At 44.0% G+C, this 27,390-nt stretch overlaps 1 protein-coding gene across 1 annotated transcript; it reads right to left on the reverse strand.

Moving 5' to 3' along the window:
• Nucleotides 1-2,069: 2,069 nt before the first annotated feature.
• On the reverse strand, nt 2,070-27,096 carry pax3a (paired box 3a; the record flags this gene model as incomplete). The annotated part of the gene is made up of 9 exons (XM_080777563.1): nt 27,010-27,096; nt 26,493-26,728; nt 26,109-26,238; nt 25,624-25,767; nt 13,640-13,839; nt 11,846-12,011; nt 11,349-11,569; nt 5,533-5,796; nt 2,070-2,087 (listed from the first exon to the last, which is right to left on the reverse strand). The coding sequence occupies exons 1-9, from the start codon at nt 27,092-27,094 to the stop codon at nt 2,070-2,072; spliced, it is 1,464 nt and encodes a 487-aa protein (XP_080633689.1). The 5' UTR covers nt 27,095-27,096.
• Nucleotides 27,097-27,390: the final 294 nt, after the last annotated feature.

Genomic DNA, 27,390 nt, shown 5'->3' on the forward strand with positions numbered 1-27,390 from the left:
AGACAACTTTTATTTTTATTTTTTTTGGCATAACAACATTAACTATCAGTATAGTTGTTTATTTTCATTGCTTGAAGAATCCTTTCTTGGTGACACTTTATAATGGGACAGCAATTAATAACCATTACTAAATGTTATTTTAACGGTTAAGTAACAGATTATTTATATACTTATAGTATTAATACATGGTCTAATATTCTTAATAAGTGTCAATGGGGTGAGAGAATACTTCATTTAGTATCTGAACTGCTTATTAACTCAAACCATTGTTGCGAAATGGTGAATTTAATATTGTTAAAGGGTTAAAGGACCATGGCGCTGTTCGTACATGTCAGTGTCTGTTCACAGCTACACTACAGCAATCTACAGAAAACATAGACATTTCTTTTGTCAATGGCTTTCTTTTTAGATTTGTTTATAGTCATTAAAAGGTTGCTGAACTTAAAATGTATTAAAACGCAATGGTAATACAATTTTGACAAAGAACAACGAATTAATTATATTTTGTGTGTTGAATTGCCTATCTCATAAGTCTCCGTCTACAACACTGAAATTAATTCGAAACCACTGGACTCGAAAATCTAACTGCTTTGGAAAATAGTCGGTGTGTGAGTTGTAGTCATGGACTAAATATGCCAGAACACCAAATGTTTAAAGGGATTTAAATATTTCTTGATATACTGTGTATAATTGCTAGCTTTAGATGGCTGTGTACACTAGCAAATTTAGTCAACTAAGTTAAATTTGACAACGTCAAACACTTTAATGTTCTCCACAATTGCCAATTTGCTTAAAAATGCCATAAAGAAATTAAGAAAACAATAAGCTGCACGAATAGGTGAAGCATTTGACTGTTGACTCTGGCTTCCTCTTTGTAACTGCTGCAGTCTGAATCTTTAACCCTTCACTAAGCAATGGTTTGATTTGTTAAACAGATACTATAAACTTAAATATATTAACATGTATTAAATAAATACATAATTATTTATTTATTAAATAACGTGTTTGTTGATGAATAAAAATTCCATTAATTAATCATTACGTAATATACATAATAATTGTTAACTATTCGCTGTTACCTAAAGCCTCAAAATAATATAGTTAATAACACAATGTAATTACCATTAATTGGCGACCCGTATTATAAAGTGATACCTCTCCTTGTAAGAAATCAATGCACACAACCCAAAATTAAGAACGTAAAAAATTATAATAATAATAGGAGAATCCATTTTGAGGATGTGATCATGGATAAAAATGTGTATACGTCAATTCAAGTCATGTGAGGTATGAATGTATTGCACTTTCTTTGGGTTGCAGTGGTTTCCTTATGCCTACATTACATCTGTCTTTGTGCCCTTCAGTTGGAATTCATGCACAAACCTGTTCTCAAATTCATAAACAAAGAATCAAGTCCATGTACAGTAACTGTCATTCACCTATGAGACATTATGATGAAGCGCTCCTCAAATTAGTGCCGTGGCCGGAAGCAGCACGACAACTGTGCGTCCCTCGATGACCACCAGCCACAGGAACTTCAACTTCAATGCGCAAACTTGGCCCCAAAAGCACAGGGAGGGAATAAATGTTTACAAAGTCTGCTCTGGCTTGCTTCCCTGCCACTTATTACAAAAAAAAATCAAACACAGAATCTTGAATTTGTTTAGCCCCAATCGACCCACAGCCCCTCCTTTGACGTCCTCTTTGTGTTCCTCTTCCAAGCATGGAGAACTATAGGCGTGCTCGGTCCTTGGAGCATGACGCCAGGCTTCGAGCACAGCCAGAGCCAGGTAACTGGAGAGGCTGCCCCCCTTTGGTCCTGATTATTCCAGCCAACCCCCTCCGTGACCGTCACCACCACCCTTGCATCTCGGCTCTCTTTGCGTCCACATGCAGGGCACCTCACTCCCCCGGCCCGCCTCGCTGTCCCGTCTCCTCAGGGTTCGTGGGGGGGGGACTGACGTTGGATCCCAGGTTGGGGTATAGGGTGGGGTTGGGAGGTTGGGTGCACTCTGGAGAAGAATATATAGTTGGCCAGAGGAATCTTCTGCTCAGACCACGCTGGAGCTTCATATGATGAAAGGCACCTGATAAGAATGGAAAGACAACATGATCGGTTTAAGGACACCACTTGAAAGAGTTCGTTTTTAGGATGCCTATGGCCGTTACAGTATAGGTACCTTCCGCCATAGTCTGAAAACCCACCTTTTCAGACTCCATAATGGCCCTTACCCTACCCCCTTCGATAGCATTTCTGTAGACTTAGATAGCATTTGATACAGATCTATAGCATGTTGGACAGCATTATAATTGCATTGTATGTAGCCATAGCATGTCATAGTACAGTGATACTCAACCTCAGTCCCGCGGGCCACATCAGGCCCGCGGGACCATTATGACTGGCCCACCAATGAAAATCTAAAAAAAAGAAGAAAAAAAAATCTGGAAAATGAAATAAAAATAAATAAATCTGAATGAAGTTATCTTTAATTACATTATTATAAGTAATACTATTAGAGTTGTACTATTACTCGAACGAAAATAAAAGCTTGGGGGGGGGGGGGGGGGGGGAGATGCAATGCAAATGAAAGACATATACTGTGTATCCCTATTCCCTGACATAATTTTATAGCTAAACGGACAGAATTCTATTTTATTTGAATGATGAAACCCAGCTGCCATTAATAGTTGGAAATGGAAATGGAAATTGCAGAAATTGCGAAAATGGAAATTGCGGAAATTGCGGAAATTGCGGAAATGGTAATTGCGGAAATTGCGGAAATGGTGGAAATGGAAATTGCGGAAATTGCAGAAATGGAAATTGAGGAAATTGCGGAAATGGAAATTGCGGAAATTGCGGAAATGGTAATTGCGGAAATTGCGGAAATTGCTCTTCACTTATAGCTATCTATTTTCAGGTAGATTGTTTTATTTTACTCAGTCAGCCATATCACTACTCATTTTTTTTCATGAAAAAGGTCATAGCTGGGTAATCTATTTTCAGGCAAATTGTGTTTATTGTATTTTATTTTACTCAGCCATAACAATTTATTTTCTGTTAACCAACTTGCTGGCTGGCAGGCAGGCAGACAGCTACTCATAGACAGGCATACAGACAGACAGCTACTCATGGAGAATTGGACAGGCAGGCAGTCAGACAGCTACTCATAGACAGGCAGACAGACAGCTACTCATGGAGAATTGGACAGGCAGGCAGACAGCTACTCATGGACAATTGGACAGGCAGGAAGGCAGACAGCTACTCATAGACAGACAGACAGCTACTCATGGACAATTGGACAGGCAGAAAGGCAGACAGCTACTCATAGACAGGCAGACAGACAGCTACTCATGGACAATTAGGCAGGCAGGCAGACAGCTACTCATAGACAGGCAGACAGACAGCTACTCATGGACAATTAGGCAGGCAGGCAGACAGCTACTCAGACAGGCAGACAGACAGCTACTCATGGACAATTGGACAGGCAGGCAGGCAGACAGACAGCTACTCATAGACAGGCAGGCAGACAGCTACTCATAGACAGGCAGACAGTAAGACAGCTACTCATTGACAGACAGACAAATAACTATATGGACAGACAGACAGACAGACAGGCAGGCAGGCAGGCAGGCAAAGAGCTACTCATGTTATGTTATTATGTTATTATAACAGCTACTCATGTTATGTGCAATAATTTGTGCAGTTATGGAAACAGCTCTTTGTGTTTATGCAAGAAAATGTAACACATTTATTTATTTACATATTGTGTGCATGCCCATTGTACTTTGATACATAAAGCAATTGAAAGAGAGAAGTTATCAAGTATCATTAATGTCGTAATTTTATCTACTGGCCCCTGGCCCCTTGCCATTTTTGTATAATGTGGCCCACAGGTAAATCTATTTGAGTATCCCTGTCATAGTACATATGTATAGCAGTATAGTATAGTTTATATAGTTTCATTATATAGATATTCCACTGTTACGTTCTTAGCTTACGCATATTTCATGATAAATGCTTTTTATGTGATTTTATGTGATGTATGATGCTTTTTTGTTCTTGCTTAATATAAATCGCTCTGGATTAAGAGCGTCTGCTAAATGGCTAAATTGTAAATTGTAAATTGTAGGTCAAGTTCTTGACAGGTGTTTCAGCGATGAGTGTCAGTGAGGGCTACACATCAAGTGACATGAGTTGTCGTAGTGGAGAAGAATGTTGATGACAGAGGCAATGAGGATGTTAACGTGAGAGAGAGCGAGGGCAGGCGTGGTGGAATCTCAGTCCCTTACCACAGCTGCTTGTTAAGTAACATCTTCATGAAATACTATATGAAAGGCTATTTGAACAGTACTAAACACTCATTTAGCCTGATCTGGCATCTGGCAGAGCTAACTGAACAAAAATAAATAGATGAAATAATATTTCATATAAGTTCCAATATGCCAAAATATTATGTAACCGAAAATATGCATGTTTGGGACCCATTTTGCCAATAAATATATCTTTTGTTACACATGTCTATCTTACAGAAATATATTTCTGTCCAAGCATGTGAAATATATTTATATTATGTATGGGTTGGGTTTGCATAGCTCTCTGGCTCTGTTCTGACCTCCAGTGGGACACATGGTTCTAATCCTGGCCTGCCAAGGGCCATAATCGCTCCCCGTTAAAGAGCACAGTTTCTACACACTGTCTGTGTGTGTGTGTGTGTGTGTGTGTGTGTGTGTGTGTGTGTGTGTGTGTGTTATCACTAACCCCCACCCCACAGGCTGTGTGCGAGTCCCTCTTAGGACTGGCCAAATTAATGACATCAAGATGTCGCCACTGATGGGCGAGTCAACATGTGGTGGCCTAGCCCCACACTACCCCGCCCCCCCCCCCCAGACCCACGCGCTCTCCTCCCTCCTGTCAAACATGCTTTGGGGAAGCGGCTCCTTTCATTTTTGGTGGGGTATCTTCGTTACACAGGGGTCATTACATGGCTAGGTGAGCTAGCCCAGGGTTTTGATGGGCAAGCTCATCACACAGGGTCATGAAAGGGCAGTGAACGAAAAGTGTGTGTGTGTGTGTGTGTGTGTGTGTGTGTGTGTGTGTGTGTGTGTGTGTGTGTGTGTGTGTGTGTGTGTGTTGGCTGGCATAATGTCCTGACATTCCTCCGGGTCAGACCTCAGACATAGATACTCCGGTCGCAGTAATGTAAACTGCAGTGGTTTCGCCACTAGTGCTAACATGCTACATGTAATCTCAGCACCCCCACTGGGTGATTTGAGAACCCCTCTCATCAGCATTGCCTTCGCAATTAACGAAGGCTATGAGTCAGAAAATCAAAACCAAACACCAACCCCCAAAGACAGAGAGGAGGCTGCAGAGGGTCGTGACCACTAATCAGATATATAACAGTGTTATTCAGAAGTCAAACTCGCCATGCCGGTCAAAATCCACTAAATTCCCCGACATTTGGCACGGGTCACTGCGGGAGCAGCGGTTCAGTGTTCTCAGGTAAAGGGCAGAGAGTATTCTGGGTGTACCTTGCTCTGACTATACTGTCCGTACTGGTAGGAGGGGTGGTGGTCCACAGCGTACGCAGAGGAGCTGTAGGCGGACGGACAGTAGGACTGGGAGCTCGGCAGGGCAGGCATGCTGGTGAGGCCCGGCAGCCCCTCCAAGCGCTGGGAGCTGTGACAACTGGCAGCCATGCCACTGCTAGGCTCCAGGCCCCCAGTCAAGGGGGAGAGGGCAAAGTCACTCTGGGGCTGATGGGGCACTCCTCCTGGGTTCAGCAGGCCCATCACCTGGCGGGAGACGCAAAAGAACATTGATTAGAGAATAGAACAGATACAGATGCGTATCCAAACTGTCTGAGAAAGAATGGATTTTCCAGCTGCGCCATGTTCGTGCAGAGGACATACACTGCACGGTGATGAGGTATGATAGACTGGACGTGAGTCTCTTGGGTTTCATAATTTAAATAACGCAATACCGCCAAGAAGAGTGAATGAGGAATTTGTCCCGCTGTGCAACCAACGATGGATATCCAGCCTGGTATTGTTGACCACCGGTCAACCACTGTTCCCATTACGCTGAGGTCAGTTAAAGTGTAGGTTCTCTCCTATAGTTCAGACCATCAGAAACGCATTACTTTGGCCTCAGCCACACACGTGGTTCTCTTTAATCTGTTTCCTCACTGACCGGCCGGAGACCAGACATTGTCTACAGGGAACACAGTTCAGTTTCCTCCTTGGTAGTTTGGTTTGGTTCTGCAAGATTCATCTTGTGGAACTGAGAAAAGTAGATTGAGGAGAGTTTTCATCACTGCATTTAAGTGTAACAGTATAGGCTATTTAGCGGTTGTTGTATTTTGTTATACGCTATTGTCTATTTCCGAATAATGTTTCACAGTATGTAATTATAAGATGGTCCTTAAATCTACGGGAATAAAGAAAACATTAAATTAAATTTGTATTCATTATATTAATAATCGTCTCGACTCTCTCTCTCTCACACACAAACACATGTGCAGGGCGTGCGCACACACACACACACACACACACACACACACACACACACACACTTTAGTTTAATGTTGACCAAATTAACCGTATCATTGCAGGGCCAAAGGGTGTGTGTGTGTGTGTATGTGTGTGTGTGTGTGTGTGTGTGTGTGTGTGTGTGTGTGTGTGTGTGTGTGTGTGTGTGTGTGTGTGTGTGTGTGCGTGCGTGCGTGCGTGCGTGCGTGCGTGCGTGCGTGCGTGCGTGCGTGTGTGTGTGCGTCGTGTACTAAGCATTTATGTTCTGATGTCAGGGGTGATGTGATACATTGTGAACAGCTGCGCAAGAGTTTGCGTGAGAAGCGATGTCGTGAAAACAGCTGAAAAATGGGTTGAGAGAAAGACAGAGTGCGATGAGACAGGACAGAGGGAAGAGGACAGAAGAGAGAGGAAGGCGGGAGGAGAGAAGAGCGTTGAGGAAACCAACAACATGGCAAAGAAACCAACATCTCACAAACTATCAAAACCACTTGGAAAGACAAGAGGGTAGAGTGACATAATGTTAGAGATGGAAATAGGCCAGACACGCACACACGCGCACACAAACACACAGGCATGCGTGCATACTCACAGTAAATGATACTGTAAGACATACACATACATGGTATGTGTGCGCACATCATCAATCTGCTAAAGTATTGAGGTTCCCTGCAGGTGTGGGCATGTCCAAGGCCCCATACATTATTTACTTCACCATATCAGCAGGAGTCTATCGTCCAATGCAAGCACTGAGTAAGTGCAATGAGTGTGATTGGATGCGCTGTAGTGTCCTTCAATTAAGCAAATACTAAACTTGTCAACAAGTGATCTGTAGCCTACTTGACAGACCCTGTAAATTATTCCAACTATGCAGGGCTCAAAACATCAAGTGGATCATATCATCAGCACTCATGCAGTTCTTTACACTGATTCGCTGTCTGTCAAAGAATATATATTTTAAAATACTACTGTTGTTTTATAAAGCACTAAAAGGTTATTGGGCCTAAATAGATTTCTGAATGTCAGCTACGTTAACCATGTAGAGCTATCCATTCATCTGGGACAGGTCTGCTTTCTGTCTCCAGAGTCAACACTAAGGGCCCTCTTTTACACCCAGTGCTAAACGGTGCTAGGCGCAGCACAATTGTCATTGCTAGTTTACAAACAATGCTGTATTTGTATTGTTTTGCATCAATTTATTAGAATGAAGATGGATGTGGGTTCACAACACAATATACATGACAGTTTGAGGGACTCAAACACGATATACTACTGCTCGCTCATGCCTTATTTAATAACCAACATGCTGACGCCCTTACAAGGTTATATAAAATAAAGCATGTATAGGGAGCATTCCCTTCTTTTTACTTGAATATAGTTTTCGAAGAACTTTGGGGATATCCTATTCTTTTAATTTAATTTAAGTTAATGAAAAACACACCCATGGCCATGACACTCCCAAAACATGCACCCAAAACACACCCAAAACACACCCATGGCCATGACACTCCCAAAACATGCACCCAAAACACACCCATGGCCATGACACTCCCAAAACATGCACCCAAAACACACCCATGGCCATGACACTCCCAAAACATGCACCCAAAACACACCCAAAACACACCCATGGCCATGACACTCCCAAAACATGCACCCAAAACACACCCAAAACACACCCATGGCCATGACACTCCCAAAACATGCACCCAAAACACACCCATGGCCATGACACTCCCAAAACATGCACCCAAAACACACCCAAAACACACCCATGGCCATGACACTCCCAAAACATGCACCCAAAACACACCCATGGCCATGACACTCCAAAAACATGCACCCAAAACACACCCATGGCCATGACACTCCCAAAACATGCACCCAAAACACACCCAAAACACACCCATTGCCATGACACTCCCAAAACATGCACCCAAAACACACCCAAAACACACCCATGGCCATGACACTCCCAAAACACACCCATGGCCATGACACTCCCAGAACATGCACCCAAAACACACCCATGGCCATGACACTCACAAAACATGCACCCAAAACACACCCAAAACACACCCAAAACACTCCCATGACTAATTCAGAGATTTAATGCAGCGTCTTTGCGCCTAGCGCCGACCTTTCAACTCAAATTTGAAATTTAACAAGTGACTTTTCTGTTTACCGCTGCCTTACTGAGGATTTGGATATACACTATATTTATTATTTTTTTGCTTATTCTTATTATCTCTTAATAACTAATAACTTTTTATTGCATTCAACCGCACTTTTACAAATAAACTTTCCTTACAAACACACGCACGCACGCATACGCACACACGCATACGCACACACACACACACACACACACACACACACACACACACACACACACACACACACACACACGGTTTTGGTGAGCCAACATCAGGTGTGTGAGTGTACAAACTTTACAGTAGTCCGTCAGAGGAATTGAACCTCACACATTTAAAGAACATGGTGATGTGAGGCTACAAGCAAATGGAAAACACATGGAGGTCAAACCGCACAATTCATCTCACAGCAGGGTGTGTGTGTGTGTGTGTGTGTGTGTGTGTGTGTTGGGGGTGGGGGGGCTCAACACAGTTATCCTTACATTATTGTGAATGATCCGCGCAACTTGCACAAATACATTTTAACATTTAAAATATTTGGGTTGTAAAGTCAAAATTCTTCAACATTCTACATTTAAATAATAATTAGTGTTAAATAGCAAATTCATTTAAAATATATACTTTTCCACATTGTGCGTGCGTGCGTGCATGCGTGCATGCGTGTGTGTGTGATAAATATATACCTATGTGAATGTGTGAATGTGTGAATGTGTGAATGTGTGTATGAGTGTATGTATATGCCCTCTCTCTCTTTCTCTCTCTCTCTCTCTTTGTCTCTCTGTGACTAAAACAGCGGCGGTTCCCGAGGGTGTGTCTGTTTCGAGGTTGTTCCGGGGATTAGGCCCCATGGGGGTGCAAAGCTCGGCCGCTTGCTGTCTCAGTGAGAACGAATTCCTCTGGTATGCACCAGATCAGCAGCCAGACGCCAGAGACTCCACCACCACAGGGGGACCACAGTACACTGCTCCAGTGCACTATATAGACAGGACTGCTGCCACTTCCACTGCAGGCCTAACGGCCCCTAGACGAGCCAGGCCTCGCTGTCTAACTATCACCTATCTAAAGTAAACCGTATTCCTATCACGACTCCGCTCGGTCCCTAATCTGAGCTCACCACATCTGGAATTGACTGAGCCCTAGAGACACCTTTTCCTTCTTCTTCTTATTCTTCTTCTTACTTTTACTTAAGTTTTTCTTTGCTCCACGTGTGCGACATTTCAGTAGTATTATTTCTTGAGATAGAAATGATGGTTGGATCAAGTGGTTTAATAATCTCTCACTTGTAGCAGGTCACTCAAGAATATATTTTTAGAACAAAATGGAGAAAGCTCTGTGGCTTTGGAGGGGAAAAAATGATGCTAAACGTAAAGTTTTCTAATTGCTAGAAGAGAGGTCTTCGCGTACTAGCTATCAATGTCATTGAATCTAATCGATTCTCATTTCCTCTCTTTTATTAAGTTAAAATAGGGAAATTAATTCTGTCCTGGACTGAAATGGAGACGAGTGCACAGCCATATACATTCACGTGGCTCCGACGAATACATAAATTAAAACAAATTAGCCAACAAAGTGAGTCATTTGCATAAATTACACAGTGTGTTACTAGGGGATAGATTACTTCATTCCAATCAATTAAGACAGTGGAACATTCCGTGATTGCAATTCCAGACAGAGGGAGCAAACATTCCAGGCACGGCGTCCCAGTGCAAGACGAGAAGGCTGCTCTGTGCGGAGCAGTCCGCCAGGGTTAATGTTCAAACCATCCGCCAGGCCACACCACCTTTGACCTCTTTATTAGACGTATAGCCACCGACTGACCCTGTGGGTGTGTGAACTAACAGCCACAATCACACATGCTGAGGGTGGAGCGACTGGTTTGCCTACGGGCCAATGACGTGTGTGTGTGTGTGTGTGTGTGTGTGTGTGTGTGTGTGTGTGTGTGTGTGTGTGTGTGTGTGTGTGTGTGTGTGTGTGTGTGTGTGTGCGTGCGTGTGCGTGTGGCTGAAACTTGGGGAGAGAAGCAGCAGCAGCGGCTGGTACTTAACAATCACTCACATATCAAAGCAAGACAAATTATCGCTCCGAACCATACTGGTGCCACACTGACTGCGCACCGTAGTGGTTGAGCCAGATACGTTTTTATGTCAATATATACACATCCTGAGGCTTTCGTGTGAGAGACAGAGTTGCCAGAGGCAGTTTCTTTCTCTTTTTTTTTTATCTACGCTCTGCAGAAGGCTGAGAATCCTTCTCATGGGATACCGTACCCAGCATGCATTGCACGGGGGGCAGCCACCCTTTGTGGTGGTTAAAAGCTCGTTTTCCGCCTGTTAGTCCATCTACCTCACTGGTGGGAAGCCACTGATGGACACTGATGACTGTGTAATCGACCATAATTGTCTTTTCAGTTTTGATTTGTGTCATCCCTCGACTTACTCGTCCATCCTCATCTCCCTCTCCATTTCTCTCTCACTCTTTCCGTCCGTCTCTTGGAAGAGTGACATGTGCCACATTTAAAATTCATCAGCACCAATGAGACAAATGTGACCGTGTTTCCCAGCCTAACACGGTTCTCATTGCAAGGACACGTCCCAGGTCACACCTGCCCATGGCCTTTGTGGCTTCGAGGCTTTGTGCTTGTGTTTGTATACTGCACACACTAACCTGTGGAGAGAGGCTGTTGCTGATGGCGGGGTTGACTGCGTTGGAGTGTCCTGGCGGGGGAACAAAGCCGTCAGAGTACCCTGAGAAGCTGTGGCGTCCAGAGGACAAGCAGTAGGCCGAGCCTCCGTCCTGGGCCCCCACCGATGGGCCATGCCCACCCTGGTGCACCGAAGTGGGAGGGAGAGGCTGCGGTCTGTGCACAGTGTTGGATGGTTCTGACACTGATGTTTGAGAGAGACAGATGGGAAGATATGAGATATTATTTACTATCCATTCTAGATAAGATAGGATAATGCTGGTTAAAAAAACCATAATGAGAATAGACATAGTCCAACACATTTAATTAAAGATCAAATATAAATATGTTTAAAATTAAAATAGGGCACTTGCATAACATTGAGATATATCAAACAACAATACTGAATTAAATGACATGCGTGACTAAAACGCTCCACATGTCATCTGCATAGAGTGTGAATTTGTTTGGCTGTGCCTACCCTGAGCTATGGAGGTGGGCGGATAGGGGCTCTCTGACAGCTGATAGGCCTGCAGGCCCGACATGGCTGATGGCGGGAAACCACCGGGAATCAGGTGATTGAACGCCATCAGCTGATTAGCACCTGCTTGCTTCCTCCACCGGGCTCTCCTGTTGCTAAACCACACCTGAAAGACAAAAAAAAAACAAAGGGGAAAAGAAAAGTGAGTGTCACAGCTAATTGTTTATTCGACATAATGCATTTGTTTGTATTTTGTATACAGTGTAACATTAATATGTATACTGATATATTGTTATTTGCTGTAGAGAGTAAGAGTGCGTGTGCATGCGTGCATGCGTGCGTGCGCTGCACATGGGTGGGTGGGTGGGTGGTTGGGGGGGTGGGCGGTCTCTCTCAGCCCAGGGCTCATCAGATAGTGATCTAAACATCTGGAAAGTGCAGTGGAACTACAGTGACGTTTTTATTCATTCGGAGGGCTCAGATCAGCTGCATCACATAAATCAAACCATGAAGCTATTACAGCTGTTTAACACCTCTAGTAATACATTATCTGAATGAAGCATCTAAGGGCTTTGATGGAATCTCTGCTTTTTTTTGTTTTTTGTTTTTTTACAGGAAGTCTGCCAAATACAGGAAATAGAGGAAACCCTCTTCAGTGTACTGTATGTGAGTGTAACCACCTGGATTGGAACTTGCGCCTCCCACATGGGAAACCAAACATCTATACCAAAGCCAACGAGGAATCCCGCATTGGCCAATTGTTAGACTTCTGGGCTTTGGGCGTGGTATACAGTATACTATATATTAGGGAAGGGATGCACAATATAATCGGTAGCATAGTCGGAATTGGCCGTATCGGCCAAAGAAATGCCATCAAAATAATCCAGATTATTTAATTGGTTTTCACCAGCAAACATTTTTTTTTAAAATAAAAACTGAAAAAATGAGTATATAAATCAAAAGTGTCTATAGTACCTCTAGTCTAGAACAAAAGTCAAATCAAATATCATGTAAAAATAATAACTTTTTCTATACATTTAATTTGTGTACTCATCTCTTTCAGTATTCATTCGGTTGTGAAAACAGTCACTTTTTAACAGGCTTTGTACCAAGCCCCTAGGCATAGGGTTGTTTCTATTGTGGTCCTCTGTATAATATTGGAATCGGTCAGAATCAGTATCGGCAGATATGACCCTGCAAATAATTGGATATTGGTCATAATTTCATAATCGTGCACCCCTACTATATATTGAAATACATTTTAAGGATAAGCTCATCATCTCGTTTTCTCTCCAAAATTTAAAAATAAAGAATTTCTTTATTAAGAAAAAGTCAGAAGAAATTATGAATGAATGGATAGATGGATGGATGGATGGATGGATGGATGGATGGATGGATGGTAAATTTCAGTCTGATAATGATCCTATATCCCTCTCCTGAGTGGCACTGAGGGCAGACAGTGCACTGCGTGCGGTGAGTGGTGACATAACCAGCACAGTGAGGGTCCGTGTCTGTATGTGTAAGGCATGTGGATGGGGGGCTGGGGTTGACCACATGTTTATCGGCTATAATAAATTGTCTAACAAGATGGGCATTTCCCGGTCAGCACCCATATGTTACACATCCCTGAGGATTAAGAGACTTATCCTCCTGCTGGGTGAATAGCTTGTCAATGTGGGGCATACAGTATGTGAGTATCTACTTGCAAGCGCAAGCATGTGCACGCTATACTTTGAAGGCTCTCTATCTGTATCACATACAGTGTATACGGTATATGTGTGTGATGTCTCTCACCTGCACCCTGGCCTCTGTAAGCTTGGCCCGCTGAGCCAGCTCCTCTCGCGTGTAGATGTCCGGGTAGTGCGTGCGCTCAAAGGCCCTCTCCAGCTCCTCCAGCTGTTCGGTTGTGAAGGTGGTCCGACTGCGGCGCTGCTTCCGCTTCAGGGGAAGGCCCGGCTCCGAGTCCACGTCCGAACCCTCGTCCGAGTGACTGGCTGCAGAGACAGAACCCAAGAAACGTTACGTTAAATCCCCCCAAAAAAATCACTTAACGGACTGCAGGTCCATAGTTTACGTATATACCATGTAGGCCTATCATGACTATGACCCGGGGTGAATACTTTGAGGACATAAAATAGAGTTGTGTACAAGCTACCAGTAGACCTCCTTGTCCTTTTTAAACTCCCCAGCAGTTCCTGAGGGGATCAAAAGCCTCATAGGCTGCTTGAACATGGATTAGAGAGGTGCAGATCCCTCCCCTCAGGGCATCTATCCCTCGGTTCCCGGAGTGTCTCTGCCGGTCTTATCCATGCTGTGCGTTATTGAGATATGGCCCCGCAGCAAAAGAGGCATGCAGGCGCCCATCCCGATTTTGCAGGTGCTTCCTTAATCTGTTTGTTCAGTTGAGGGGCAGGACGGACAGACAGAGAGACTGGACGAGTGCATGGACGAGACAGCTTTTGGGAGCTAATTCAGCAGAAGGGAGTCAATGAATGCTTGGAGGCTAAGAGGTAGCGTCTGTGTGTGTGTGTGTGTGTGTGTGTGTGTGTGTGTGTGTGTGTGTGTGTGTGTGTGTGTGTGTGTGTGTGTGTGTGTGTGGTGGGGGTGGGGGTGACCCGTCTATTAAGTAATGATTAGGCTCCTCAAACTAGCGTGACAGCCTGCCATTGTGCACCATTACATGTCTGCAATACGCTTTCTCTCATGCTCTTTCGTTTGCTTTGCACACACGCGCGCACACACACACACACACACACACACACACACACACACACACACACACACACACACACACTCCATCTCATGCATCTGCCACGTCTGGGCCGTGGGCTTTCAGTCGATCTGCTCTGTGTGTATGACAATGTTTCAAACCCAGATGGTTACAGACAGAAGGAGTTGGAATCCATTGCCCTCCTCCTCCTATTCACCCCGAGGGACCTCTTAAAGCTTGCTGCAGTCAGAGGAAGGTTCACTGCACCTTTTAGGCCATCGCAGACGGACAGACTACAAACACCTACACTGAGAGAAGCCTAACTTATCCTATACTTGGCCATACGGACGTGTCCCTCGACAAAAATGTCAGATTTAAAAACGATTGCCAAAAAATTTAAAAATGGCGAGCTATGTATTAACTACTACTACCCTATAGGGACCGTACTAGGTCCCCTCCGTTTTTTCCTATACCAAATCTCTTTGCCGAAAATAGCAAATCCACATTTCACACTTTTGCCAAATGTTCGGCTATCATGACATGCCCAGAATAGGCATGCTAGGGTTCGTTGGGTTAAATGAAAGAGAAGGAGTGTGAAAGTAACTCAAAGTGGAGACAGGTGTAATAGCAGGAAGGGTCTTCGTCAGAGGGGCCAGTCTGCACTCTGCAGCCTCTGTCTTAAAGCTGCAGACTGTTCCTTCTTCCTCTGCCCCAGATTTAAAGCTTTTTAATTAAAAAAGTGCCAAGTCAGATACACAGGGGAGCGGGGGTCTCACCCCCCCTCCCCCTCCCCCCTCCACCTCACCCCAAATGCCCCGAGCCCCTCTGGTGCCAAGCAGGAAATGCTTGCGCCGGTTGCCAGTGTGATTCCGATCGGGCATTACATGAGGATTTGGACCCCGGGAGTTCTGCTGCGCTCCGTACCGCCGCCGCTGAGGACTCTGAGGCATGGGAACAGAGCTCGTTATTGCATGCTGCTGACCGGGGAGTATACCATGCTGCCAATGGCGCTCGTGGACGATTGGCTGGATGGATGGATGTTAAGATACTTGTGGAAAGTATAGTGTTCCGTGCTGGGGAACAGACTTTGGGGGGGGATGTGGTTTGTTTGGATGGTGGGGCAGGGGATGTTGCCTGAAGCCAGTTGGAATGTATTGTGTCACACACCAACAGGCTTGAGCAGAAGGCCACACAGCACGGGCCCAAAACTTGATAACTTTTCTATAAACATGCCTTTCAACAGAAATATTTTCAGCATATTCCTTTTTTTTTTTAATAGAAACACAGCGTGAATTGTATTCCGAAGATGTGACATAACAAACAATTTGTTCCCTAAGGGGAATAGTTTATAACGTATACACACCGTGAAAGCCAAACTGCTGAGACGAGTTAATTGACGGATAAACAAGAGAAAGGACTAAACAAACCAACAAGTGAAGGAACATACGGTGCCATTTGAGCCAAGGAAAAGAGGAAGAAAGCAAAAGGAAAGGAGCCAAATGACGAGAGCCGACTACCCAAAGATTCCTAAGGGAGGGAATGAAACTCATAAACCTCCTCAGTGGAGAAAAGCTCCCCAGTGACACTGTATCATGTTAACTGCAGGGTGGGGAGTGTGTGTGTGTGTTGGGGGGAGGGGAGGGGGGGGGGGTTCCTTTCTTTTTTTTCACTCCCTTTATTTCTCCCGCTATCTCCCTCTCTTTCCCCCCCCCTCCCTGTTTTTATTATTAGTAACTGCAAGAGAAAACACTCCATCACGGACTCTCCCTTAATGGCAAATGACAGTGGTGCTTTTGTCATCCTCTCTAGCTCTCTCTTTTACTCTCTCTCTCTCTCTCTTTTCTCCCTCTCTCGTTCTGTCTCTTTTTTTTCTTCTTCTTTTCTTTTTTTTCCTTTTTTTTTTGGAAGTGTTGCGGCCAGGGCTTTTGTATGCTAGAAGGGAGAGGCCTGTGGCAGGGCTCTCTATTGGGCCGATTACCACGCTCCATCTGTAGGAGCCATCAGGGGCCGGCCGGGCCCGCATTCAGGGGCCTGTCACCTGCCCAGCAGGGGAGTGGGGGTTGCTGTAGGGGTTGGATGGGGGCAGGAGGGCCAGGGGATGAGTGGGGGGGAAAGAAGGGTGGGTGGGAGTGGGCACAAAGGGGTCCGGAGAAGGGCCACTGGGGCTGCGGAGGGGCACAGCAGGGGAGAGAGAGCCCCAGAGACCTCGGAGGCGTGGGGGTTGGGGGAGGTTGGAGGCACCTGGACAAGATGATGCTGGGGAACGGGTGACCCAGCCAACGAGCATCAGCCACCCTTCAGCTGAGAAATATATTTTGTTGATGTACTGTATATATTTAAAGACCTATAGTGAAATGAAAAATACGGGCATTTTTATTTGAAGTTTCACTTGAAGTTTCACGTGTTTTTGAACCAATCAGAACGTTGCATCCCCAGGGTATGGGACGTTGCTCAGCTGCATGCGCGTGCACGACGATGTGCGTTGAGTTTGTTTGTTGACATTTCACTGAGAGACGGGCAGCAAAGCTCGTGGCTTATGTCTAACCTATAATGTTTTCAGATATATTTTAGCGTCCTGATTAAGTTTAAAACGAGTAATACACTGTCTGGATGTCATCTTGGATGAGATTAAAAACGGTTCTGTAATCAGAAGCAGCTGTATTTGAACGGACGTGCAGCGATGGGAATAAAACAGGTGAATGAAATCAAGCTTCATTTTTATTCACGCAGGACTCGACATGTCATCACGCATTTCGTTCAAAGGAAGTATAATTAAAATTAGATTTTGATGGACTTTTGATTTTGAATACACAAAAATGAAACTGTTCCCATTGTTTTGGCATACATTGTTAGGTATGCCCACATACTGTATGTTGACCACGGATATCGTCTAAAAGTGTGAAAAACGTCTTTAAAAACATTGACAGAATTGACAAAATATATCTAAAAGATATGCATGCATTACCTGGGTTCACAATGTTTTAAAAAAAAGAATGATGTACTTCATTAATTCATGAATTTTGATCATTATATATTATAAGAAAATATAATGTGTCTATGTGTTACATATAGTATTACACACACACACACACACACACACACACACGCACACACACACACACACACAATACTTTTTTGTCATAGCAGAATGGATGAGAGTGCTCTGTATGCACCAAGGTCATTGCTAAAAGCAGGGCCTGTCATTTTCATTTCCTTCAATCACGTCTCTTTCTCCTCTTTGCTCACAGGACACCCCCTCGCCCACCCCCCACGATGCAACCGCGTCTTCTTCGCGCTTGACATTCTCAGACGAGGTTCCAACGATATGGGCGCATTGAGGTTTTTCGGGGTTGAGGCACGCCAAAGCGCAGGAGCTGAGAGCCGAAGCGGGCTGTTCCCAGTTCCCACACATTCCCCATCTACAACGGGCGAAGAGGATACTAAACACACAAAGGGAGGCCTCGACCTCCTTAACTTAAACACCCAAATCAAATTTTACGCTGCAGCTCAAGCACCAGGGAGCTGAAAATACTCCACGGCCGCTCACAGTTTGGCAGAGGCTCTCCGACAAGAATCTTAAAAGATAGATTAAGGGGGCTGTCGCGAAACAGACTTTTCAAACAAAGTAAGGTTTGTGGGTTAACAAACCAATAAAAGGCGGCAGGCGGAGGTGATAGCATGTTCAGATAGCGTTCCGTATTCAACAGGTCATGTCAACAGGTTCCTTTCACACATCAGAGGCCCATTACATAAACCTAAATACACAGAAGAGTGTGTACACAGTACACACACACACACACACACACACACACACACACACACACAAGTCCACAGTTCGCCAAAGCATGCAGTGAGGGGCCAGCAGCACTGTAGGCTCACCACCCAAGCTAAAACAGAACCGTTTATTGAGGAGACTGACAGGCAGGAAAGGTAAACTCTAGAGGGCTATACAGATGTGAACCTCAGGAGTGTCTAGTCCTATTAGCATCACCTGCAGCCGCACTGCCTCTACAACAAGCCAGGAAAAGCATCGAGGAGTCCAACTTTGGAATAAAGGCTGCTCTTGTTTACTGCGCATAGAAAACAGTGGCCAAGGCCCCCAGAACACCCCACTTCCACAGATGTTAACGTAGGCACACATACGCACATAAAGGCCTGCATCCACGCATATACACACATGCAACAGTGTGTATTTGTTGTCCTATGACGGCGACAGAATTCAAAAATGGAAACAGACGGGAAGAAGCACTAGGAAAGTGTCTCTGTGTGTGTGTGTGTGTGTGTGTGTGTGTGTGTGTGTGTGTGTGTGTGTGTGAGAGAGAGAGAGAGAGAGAGAGAGAGAGAGAGAGAGAGAGAGAGAGAGAGAGAGAGAGAGAGAGAGAGAGAGAGAGAGAGAGAGAGAGAGAGAGAGAGAGAGAGAGAGAGCATATGGGACAGTTTATGGCTGTGCCTTGGTAGGGGCTTGGTAGGGGCTGACTGGCCCTTCCTCCAGGGGCTGTTAATAGTGAAGGTAATTGAGCTGGTGACATGTGTTCACCACACAAAACAAAGGGCAGAAGAGACAAATGAACTAGTTATTTGCCCAGGGAAGTAGATCTGGTCCTTTCAGGCCGGCAGAGCCCAGTGTGAGTGGACCACTGAATAAAACAGTGGAGCAGCACAGAGCGCCAGAGCCGAGCAGATGCCCCAGAGAAGCTGAATGGTTAACTGACAGCTCACAGGCCCAGCTGGGGTTAACAGTTATAGTAGGAAGAAATGGGAATGAGTGGGCCACTCACTTGACTTGCTAAGGAGCCCCCAGGAACCCGCAGCTGCCTGGGGGAAGGGGTGAGGTGGAGCATAGAAAGAGAGAGCAGAGAGAGAGAGAGCATGAGAGAGAGACAGAGAGAGAGAGAATGGTGATGATGGATGGAAAAAGAAACGGAGAGAGCGAGCACAGGAGGCAGGCCCCCACGTGGACAATGCGGCAGCTAGTGATATGACATTGAGAGATGTATCACTGTCTAATATCGCTGAGCTGACAAAAAGCCACAAATGGTCCCGCTCGGGCATTATGTGGCCCAGTGTGGGGTGGTTATTATTTAGTTCCACTGTAATGCAGTTAGCTGACAGTTTCACGGTGGCATTTCCACCCCCGGAGCACGGACAAAGCAACGGCACAGGACCCATGCAGGGGCGCATCGCTGGGCCAGGCTGCCACACGTTCCAGCCCAGCAGAGACCAAATTCTCTACAGACATGACCTCACTTTAGAGCCCAGTAAGGCCCAACCAAACATATACCGCTCCCCAGGTTCAGAACCAACCCACCTTTTTCCCCGCAAAAACGGAATTATTGTCTTTCTGCTTTAGAGCATTATTAAACTAACCTGTATCCATGTAATATTTCCTAGTATTGGCTCAACTTGCATTGTACCGGTAATAAATGTTTAACAATGTGTATAAATATCATATTTGATATAGCATCATAGCAAGAAAAAAAACGTGTTATAATTAGTATGGTGGTGACTCGGGACCCAGGAGACCATTAGCTGTCATCTTGACCCAAACATTATTGTAACCCTCTCCTTCTGAAGACTGATAGTTTTAACAGTCAAGTGACCCAAGGTTAGCCTCTGACCTTTTGACAGCCTTGGCCCTGTGCAGGGCTGCAGTGGAGAGGGTCTCACCGCTGACCCCCTCACAGCCTCACAACGGCCCCCAACAAAACTTCACAGCTACTGAACAGAGACGAGAGAGAGAGAGAGAGAGAGAGAGAGAGAGAGAGAGAGAGAGAGAGAGAGAGAGAGAGATCGTTCCATTCCATACTTTCTTCTCCAAACACTAGCTTCTTTTCCATTGTGGGGCTGCTTTGCCTCCCCCCCCCCCCCCCCCCCCCCCCCCCCCCCCCTTTCCCCTACTCCTGCACAGTAAAACTCTCCTTGTTCATTTCACTCTTGAGTGTTGAAAATGTCCATTTGGATCCATTTTTGCTTTGGGTTCATTCTAGGCTAGTGGGTTTAAACTCCATTAATGTTCAACTGTTTTGTCTTGGTTTTCCTCATCTTGAGATTTAAGGGACCATTTTAAGAACATTTAAAATATATGTGCACATTTTGAAGAACATAAATTCCAATTCTTTCTAAATCTTTTTTTTTTCATCTTTTCTTTCCCAAAGATGGAAGGACATTAATCAAACAAGTTGTCTCTGCCGTCTACGCGATGCGCATGAAGCTGCTCTACGCATCAACAGCAAAAAAAAAAAAAAGAAAGAAAGAAAGCTGAGCCTAAACAAAGTTAAGTGATTGACAACGCTGTCTGGCTTTACTCAATTAACTATCCTATTGTGTTCCTTTTTGCTGGAGTTCCCTCACCCCTCAGCCCCCGACCCCTTTTCTCCTCACACTCCTTTATCCTCCCCATCACAGAGTTTTGCTCAGCTAATACTCTCAAGGAAATAGAGAGCTCCTTTTCTACCGGGGTTCCTTTCCCTGACCTTCCATTGCTCATTGCTTCTCTTTCAGTCACTTCACAGTGTCTCTGGGGTTATTGGGGAGAATGCGGAGAGTACATCAGCGCCGAGGGGCCGGCTCGGGGCAGGACCCCAGCCCCTCACTTCAAAGTTGGCCTGCATTCATTAATTGTCCTTTGAATTAATATTGGAGGATCACAATGCGGGTGCCAACAGAGAAAGAGGCTTTAATGAAGCATAGAGCCTGCATTCAGTTGCAGATCAGCCAGTGTGGATTTTTTTTATAGAGAGAGGGTGGGGGGGGGGGGGGGGGGGGGGGCTTGATGCCAATGTAGCAAGTAAATGTGGTGTGTATTTATGTGAGAGCAGAGAGAAAGAGAAAGGTTATAAACTTCTTTACATTTATCTGTCCTTCCAAATCGATGGACAGATGCTGACAGGAACACATACATTTGAAATGAATCTTCCAGAAATGCCACTATATTTCAGCTTTTCGATGTGGATCAAATGTTTAGTGCTCCAGTAGTCTGGACTGCACCTAAGGTACAAAATAAGCCAGGTATATGAGTCAACAGACAGAGTGAGTGAGGCCCAGATTTATAGCTGCAGCAAACACTCCTCTAGTTTCAGTGTCTGTTGTGACAGGAGAAGGTCCCACACTCACTAGCAGCCCCAGCCTTTTACTTACTAAAGGCACCGTGAAAATACTGACAAATACACAAGTTATAGAATTGCATGCATCTATCTCTGTCTCGCTCTTCTTAGGGCTGCTCCCTGTCTGACAGGATATTGGTCCCTTGCCAAGGGCTGCTATTCCCGCCTCTGTGCGAGAGAACCCCATTTGTTTGTGTGCACTGATGCCCCTTGAGAGTATAAGTTATGAAACTTGATAATTGGTTTAGATGGCTCAGATGTGAGGGCCTACACGTGGAAGTTCATTGCCCGATTTCCCCTTCAGGACACGCTTGGACTCAGTGTTTGCCGACTTTGCGTATTCTCTCTGCTTTTATAAAAACATCCATTACTCAGGCTCTCCTGAACACAGTCTCTCTCTCTCTTTCTCTCTGCTCCCAAATCTTGCTATCATTCCCTACCTAAAATCCATGCCAAAGTCACAGGGAGCCAGTAACCCACTTTATTTACACAAACAAAGTCCCACTCAGTTTCTTTGACAAAAGCAGCTAAATCTTTCATGTTTTGTCAGCACTTGATTCCTCCTGTCCCCCTGGCTATTTGCCTGCCTCTGGACAATGGGGGCAGGAGAATGGCAGCAGATTGTCGGAATGCACCTCAATGAAACCAATTATTACATGTTGACTGCGTTCACCATGGCAGATTTGAAAGCACTAGGCTCATTCAATTTGGCACCGCAGGACTCCCTTTCAAGGGAAGTTATCCCTTTGACTGTTTGTATTTCTGAGCTTTCTTTTTTTCTTCTTCTTCTTCTTTCTCCCCCTCCATCGTAAAAAAAAGAACCTGCAAGAGTGGGCTACTCCTCTTTCATGACTTTGGTTACTTTTAATTAGCTAAATGAGGCTAAAGGGCTGTCAGTAGATGTAAAAGTAATAAACGCAGGAAGGACTGTGGTTATCTGTTAATTAAATGACACTTAATGTGTCGATTCTTTATCAAACAACAATAAGCAATTCCCTAGTACATGGTTTTTGTTATTGACATCATGGGAAAACCAAATTATTGGTATTTGTTATTACAAAGTCACTTTGCAATCATGGCATGCATTCATACGGATAAGGAAACTGAATCAACAATTAAAGGCAATATGGACACACACAGCCACACGCATGCACGCGCGTACACGCGCGCACACACACACACACACACACACACACACACACGCGCACACACACACACACACACACACACACACACACGCACTCTCTCTCTCTCTCTCTCTCTCTCTCTCTCTCTCTCTCTCTCTCTCTTTGAATTGAATTTATGCATGCAAACTTCACTATAGGAAATTGTTTTACTGTTACATTTACCTCCTCTGCACTAACCTGCATCATGTCGTGTACCATAGGCTGACATTTTATGTTTGACATTTGTGGAATCATTGTTTTCTTTCTTTGCTTTTAGTATTATAGGTTGAAATGTATATTTCTCTTACATTATTCTTAATACCTATTTTTTGTGTGCATTGACCTGGGAGTTGCAAGCTAAATATCGATACACCTGTCAATGATGAGAGGAATTTAACTGAATTAAAATCTTGAATGGGAAGTACACCATTTAGTATCTAATTCATTCCAGAACATGTTACTATTAGCTCCAGGGTATCCTTTGCTCACAAAGGCAGGCACTTGTTAATGCCATGCAGACCTGAGGCCGTGCAGTATATAGAGTTTATCCCACAAACCTTTGCTTCAATGTCCCTTTCCCAGACAAATAAATCTAAATGAGCTAGCTTTGATCTTAGCACTTAAGGAAAGACAACAATAGCGGTGGAGGAGAAAGGGCTAGAGAGCAACAGGCTTCTCTCCTCCATGACAATAGCCTCTACAAACACCTACTTAATCAATATTTGGTCAGAAGACACTCTCTTAGTGTCCCAAATACACTCCTTTCACATTCTAATGAAGAGCTATAAAGGAGAAAAACAACAACTACTTCCACAAAGAGACAGAAGAATGAATTATTGCTGTCCTGTAGATCAATATTGTCACTGTGCTCTTTCATTTACTATACCAGAGCACCTATTGATGAGATGCTGTCACATTTTGTTGTCGTTGTTGTTGTTGTTCTTATAAATACATACAATGGAAATGATTAATTAATGAATCAGTTATTAGGCATTGTATGAGTTTGCTATCAAATTAACTGTATACAATATGCATTTATATGTCCAAGCTGTGGGAAACAACAGCACCCTCATCCTCTACTAATGGACTTTACCAGCAAAAAGAAGGCCTAAAAGAAGGCTTAATATTCACAATTTCACACTAATTTAATATTTCCGATTAGAATTTGACTTATCCCACACTCTGACTGTCCGTTTCGATGTAGAGTGAAAGGGCTTCGGACTCGGGGGGAACTACAGCAGTAAAGAGTGGAGTTTTAAAAGTTGCAGAAGTCAAGAGGCTGATCTGTATTCTGGAAGAGGGAGAGGGAAGTGCATGAATGCGCGCCCTAGGCGAAGAGGAAAGGGGCGGGCTTTGTCTCAGATGAAAGTGGAAAGAAATAAAGGGTTTGGATTTAATCTACTAGCAAAGGTTTTCTCTGAGATCACTGACTGAGCATCAAACCCACTGCGCAAAAAAGTGGAACAATGGTGTAAAAGACAGCGAAGGACATTAATATAATCGCACAATAAATGGCTTTTAGAAAGCGGCTAAATATAGGCCTACCAATTTATTTTTTAATTATGAGAGCCCATTTTTGCTGAAAACTTTTATGATTCTTGTTGTAATACCTTGGATAACAATTAACGTGCATATTTGAAATATTATCTCAAGATTAAGATATTAATCGTGGAATGGTGGAAATTAAATGCACATATGCATGGTGGAACCAATACGAGAAAACAATTATTCTTTTTTTGTCTATATATTTGTGGCTTAAATGGTGTTTCCAACTCAGCCACGCTTGTGAAAACATTCCTGAGATCCCAACAGGTCGTAAATCAACAGGTGTATACTATGCGCGAAGTATCGTAGACTCCTTTCTCAAAGGAAAACTCTAAACATTAGGAGAAGCCCACAAATTAACATTTTGTAGGTGAAAACAGGCTCTTTTCCCTAGCAGTAAGCAGTCTATAAAACAGCTCGCACCGGGCCTATTGGTGTTCCCTGAATAATTCATCGCTCATTGCGGGTCCATAATGTCTTCTCCCAGCCCTTTGTCAGCGCATTTTTTTTCTTCTATTCTCTCCACATTTTGAAAAGGTTTGGCGTCTTTTTGTACGCCACTGAGCCGCTCACTACCATGGGCCTTTGTGCCGGTGAAGCCGAAGTGTGAGTCTCAATGGACTCTCCCGGCTTTGTCTCCCAAGTTCATCCTCAAGTGTTCAATTGTGCGCAAGAAAGAAAGTTTCTTATGTGGACGGAACTGTTGGGCAAATGTTTGATCATCACCTTCATAGCAACGTTTGTCCACCGCTAAGTTTGTTAAGTCTACAATATCGCATAAAAGCTATAATACCCACATGCATGCATAAAAGCTAATATGTTGCTTTCAGGACTTGATACAAGTGCAATGAGAAAAATCAAAGAAGCATTATCGATAACTTCAATTATCAACTGAACTGCATTAGTCCTAATAAGTGTAGTGTAATTCTGGATAAACATATTAAAATATTTCAAAAAGGCATGAAGGCCTAACATAATATCATGTTACTTGCTATTTATTTTTCACACATGCACGACATATAGCCTACTTTAATTGGATATTCCTCTGTGGTAATAGACCTATACACAATCTGAAACTACACATCTGCTCATGCTAATTATTATTATTATTAATTTGTTAGCCGAAACCACAATTAGCATGCAAATAAGTGCTGTATTTTAACACCGGACAATTGACTCCGAGACAGCGGGGATAAAAGAAGAGTTTGGATCATTTCATGAATAAAAATGCTCTAAAATGAACCTCGCACTTACATCTGTCTCCCAGAATCCCGTCGATGCTGTGCTTTGCTCGCCGTTCGTTCTCCTCCAGTTCCCTCTTCTCAATCTCATCGTCATCTTCCTCATCCTCATCAACTCCTCCGAATTTACAGCGCATAATGCGACTGATCGCGCTCACTTTGAGAAATGAAAACAACCAAAGAATAGTTGCAAAAGGCATTAGAGGTCATGGTTATAGGCTACAGCAAACATGAAGAATGTAAATATAGCCTTAATTGCTTTACTGAATTATGAATGCAATTTCCAAACAATATATTTATTTATTATAGCACATTTTACGATTTCCAGCTAAAAAACATAAATTTATATAAATGCATGGACAACAATTTTCATTTCATTTGCAAATACTTTCATTAACGTATATATTATACGTATATTATAATACTAATTAGCCTTTCTCTATACCTATAACGTTTGTTTTCGAATGCATTGGCTATAATAAACGCGCCATGCTATACCTGATGGCACATTATTCCTGTCGCAGATGCCATCTTTCAGTAACTTGTCTCTGATCTCCCAGCTGAACATCCCTGGGTTCTCTCTCTTGTACTCCTCAATCTTTTTGTCCACGTCCGGAGATGTCGTTTGCTAAACAACAAGGAACAAGGAAAATAAAAATGATTAGCTCGAAAGAGAATCGTGGGTTTAATATCCGCGCAGTTAAAATGAAAAGTTAAATACATAAGCAATGTTATTATTTTTACATATAACTTCAACCTCCCAGGAGGCTAAGAAAGTTCACATAAGGCTTGTATTTGTTCGGTGAAGTTCATATCAAAACGTCTCATCCTGCAGTAGCCTAGTTAGTGGGTTCTCTATAACTTCTAATGCTGATCTCTCACCTTTGGCTTGCTGCCTCCGATGGCCCCGGGCCTGATGGAACCCGTCTCCTGGTACCGACACAGGATCTTGGACACGCAGCCGTGGGACACTCGCAGCTGTCGGGAGATGACACACGGCCGGATGCCGTGGTGGGCCATCTCCACGATTTTGTGGCGAATGTGGTTGGGGAGAGGTCTCCCGTTTATGAAGACTCCACCGAGCTGGTTGACCCGTCCCTGTCCTAACGGAGTGGAGACTGCATGGACAGGCATGCCATTTAATACAAATGTTTTAGACAGCCTTGATATATAGGCACGCAGGTTGGCACTTTATATTTCTATAAGCCAATTAGCACCTTTTCTTAGACTATTAAAATGATTTCGGCAGTTTATTTTATTTATCCTTTTGGTGTCATTTACAAAACAGTCGACTTTTTTAACTCTTAAAATCACCTATATATATTTACTGTAAACGTTCCTTGGTTCCTGCATACTCTCAATATATACATTAGGCTGTCAACATGGCAAATACCACTACCTTCTAAAGAGTAGGCTCCCCGCGGGTAGTTCTGGTGAGGATTGGGTCTCATCATCCTCGGTATGCCCCCCGCCAGTGCTGTCATGACTCCTGACCTCCCTCCGTCAGGAAAGAACTCCAGGATTGCTCCGGACTGCTTTTAGTTTGTGATCCTAAAAGGCTTTCTTTAAAATATATATTCGGAGACAATATCGCGCTTCCTATGCGGTGGCCTCCATGAATCCTTTAGCCAGAATGTTGCGTCGGTCGACTCGGTTGGCAACCAACAAAAAGTTAAATCCCTCGGAAATGTTGAGGACGAGTATCCAATGTGATGCCCGATATTAGTCTCTAATATAGAAGCTAATGGGTGATTTGAACCTGAAGTACTGCGTACCCGAG

Source organism: Protomyctophum bolini (genome assembly GCF_963924005.1).
Source record: "Protomyctophum bolini genome assembly, chromosome: 12".
Taxonomy (NCBI): Eukaryota; Metazoa; Chordata; class Actinopteri; order Myctophiformes; family Myctophidae; genus Protomyctophum; species Protomyctophum bolini.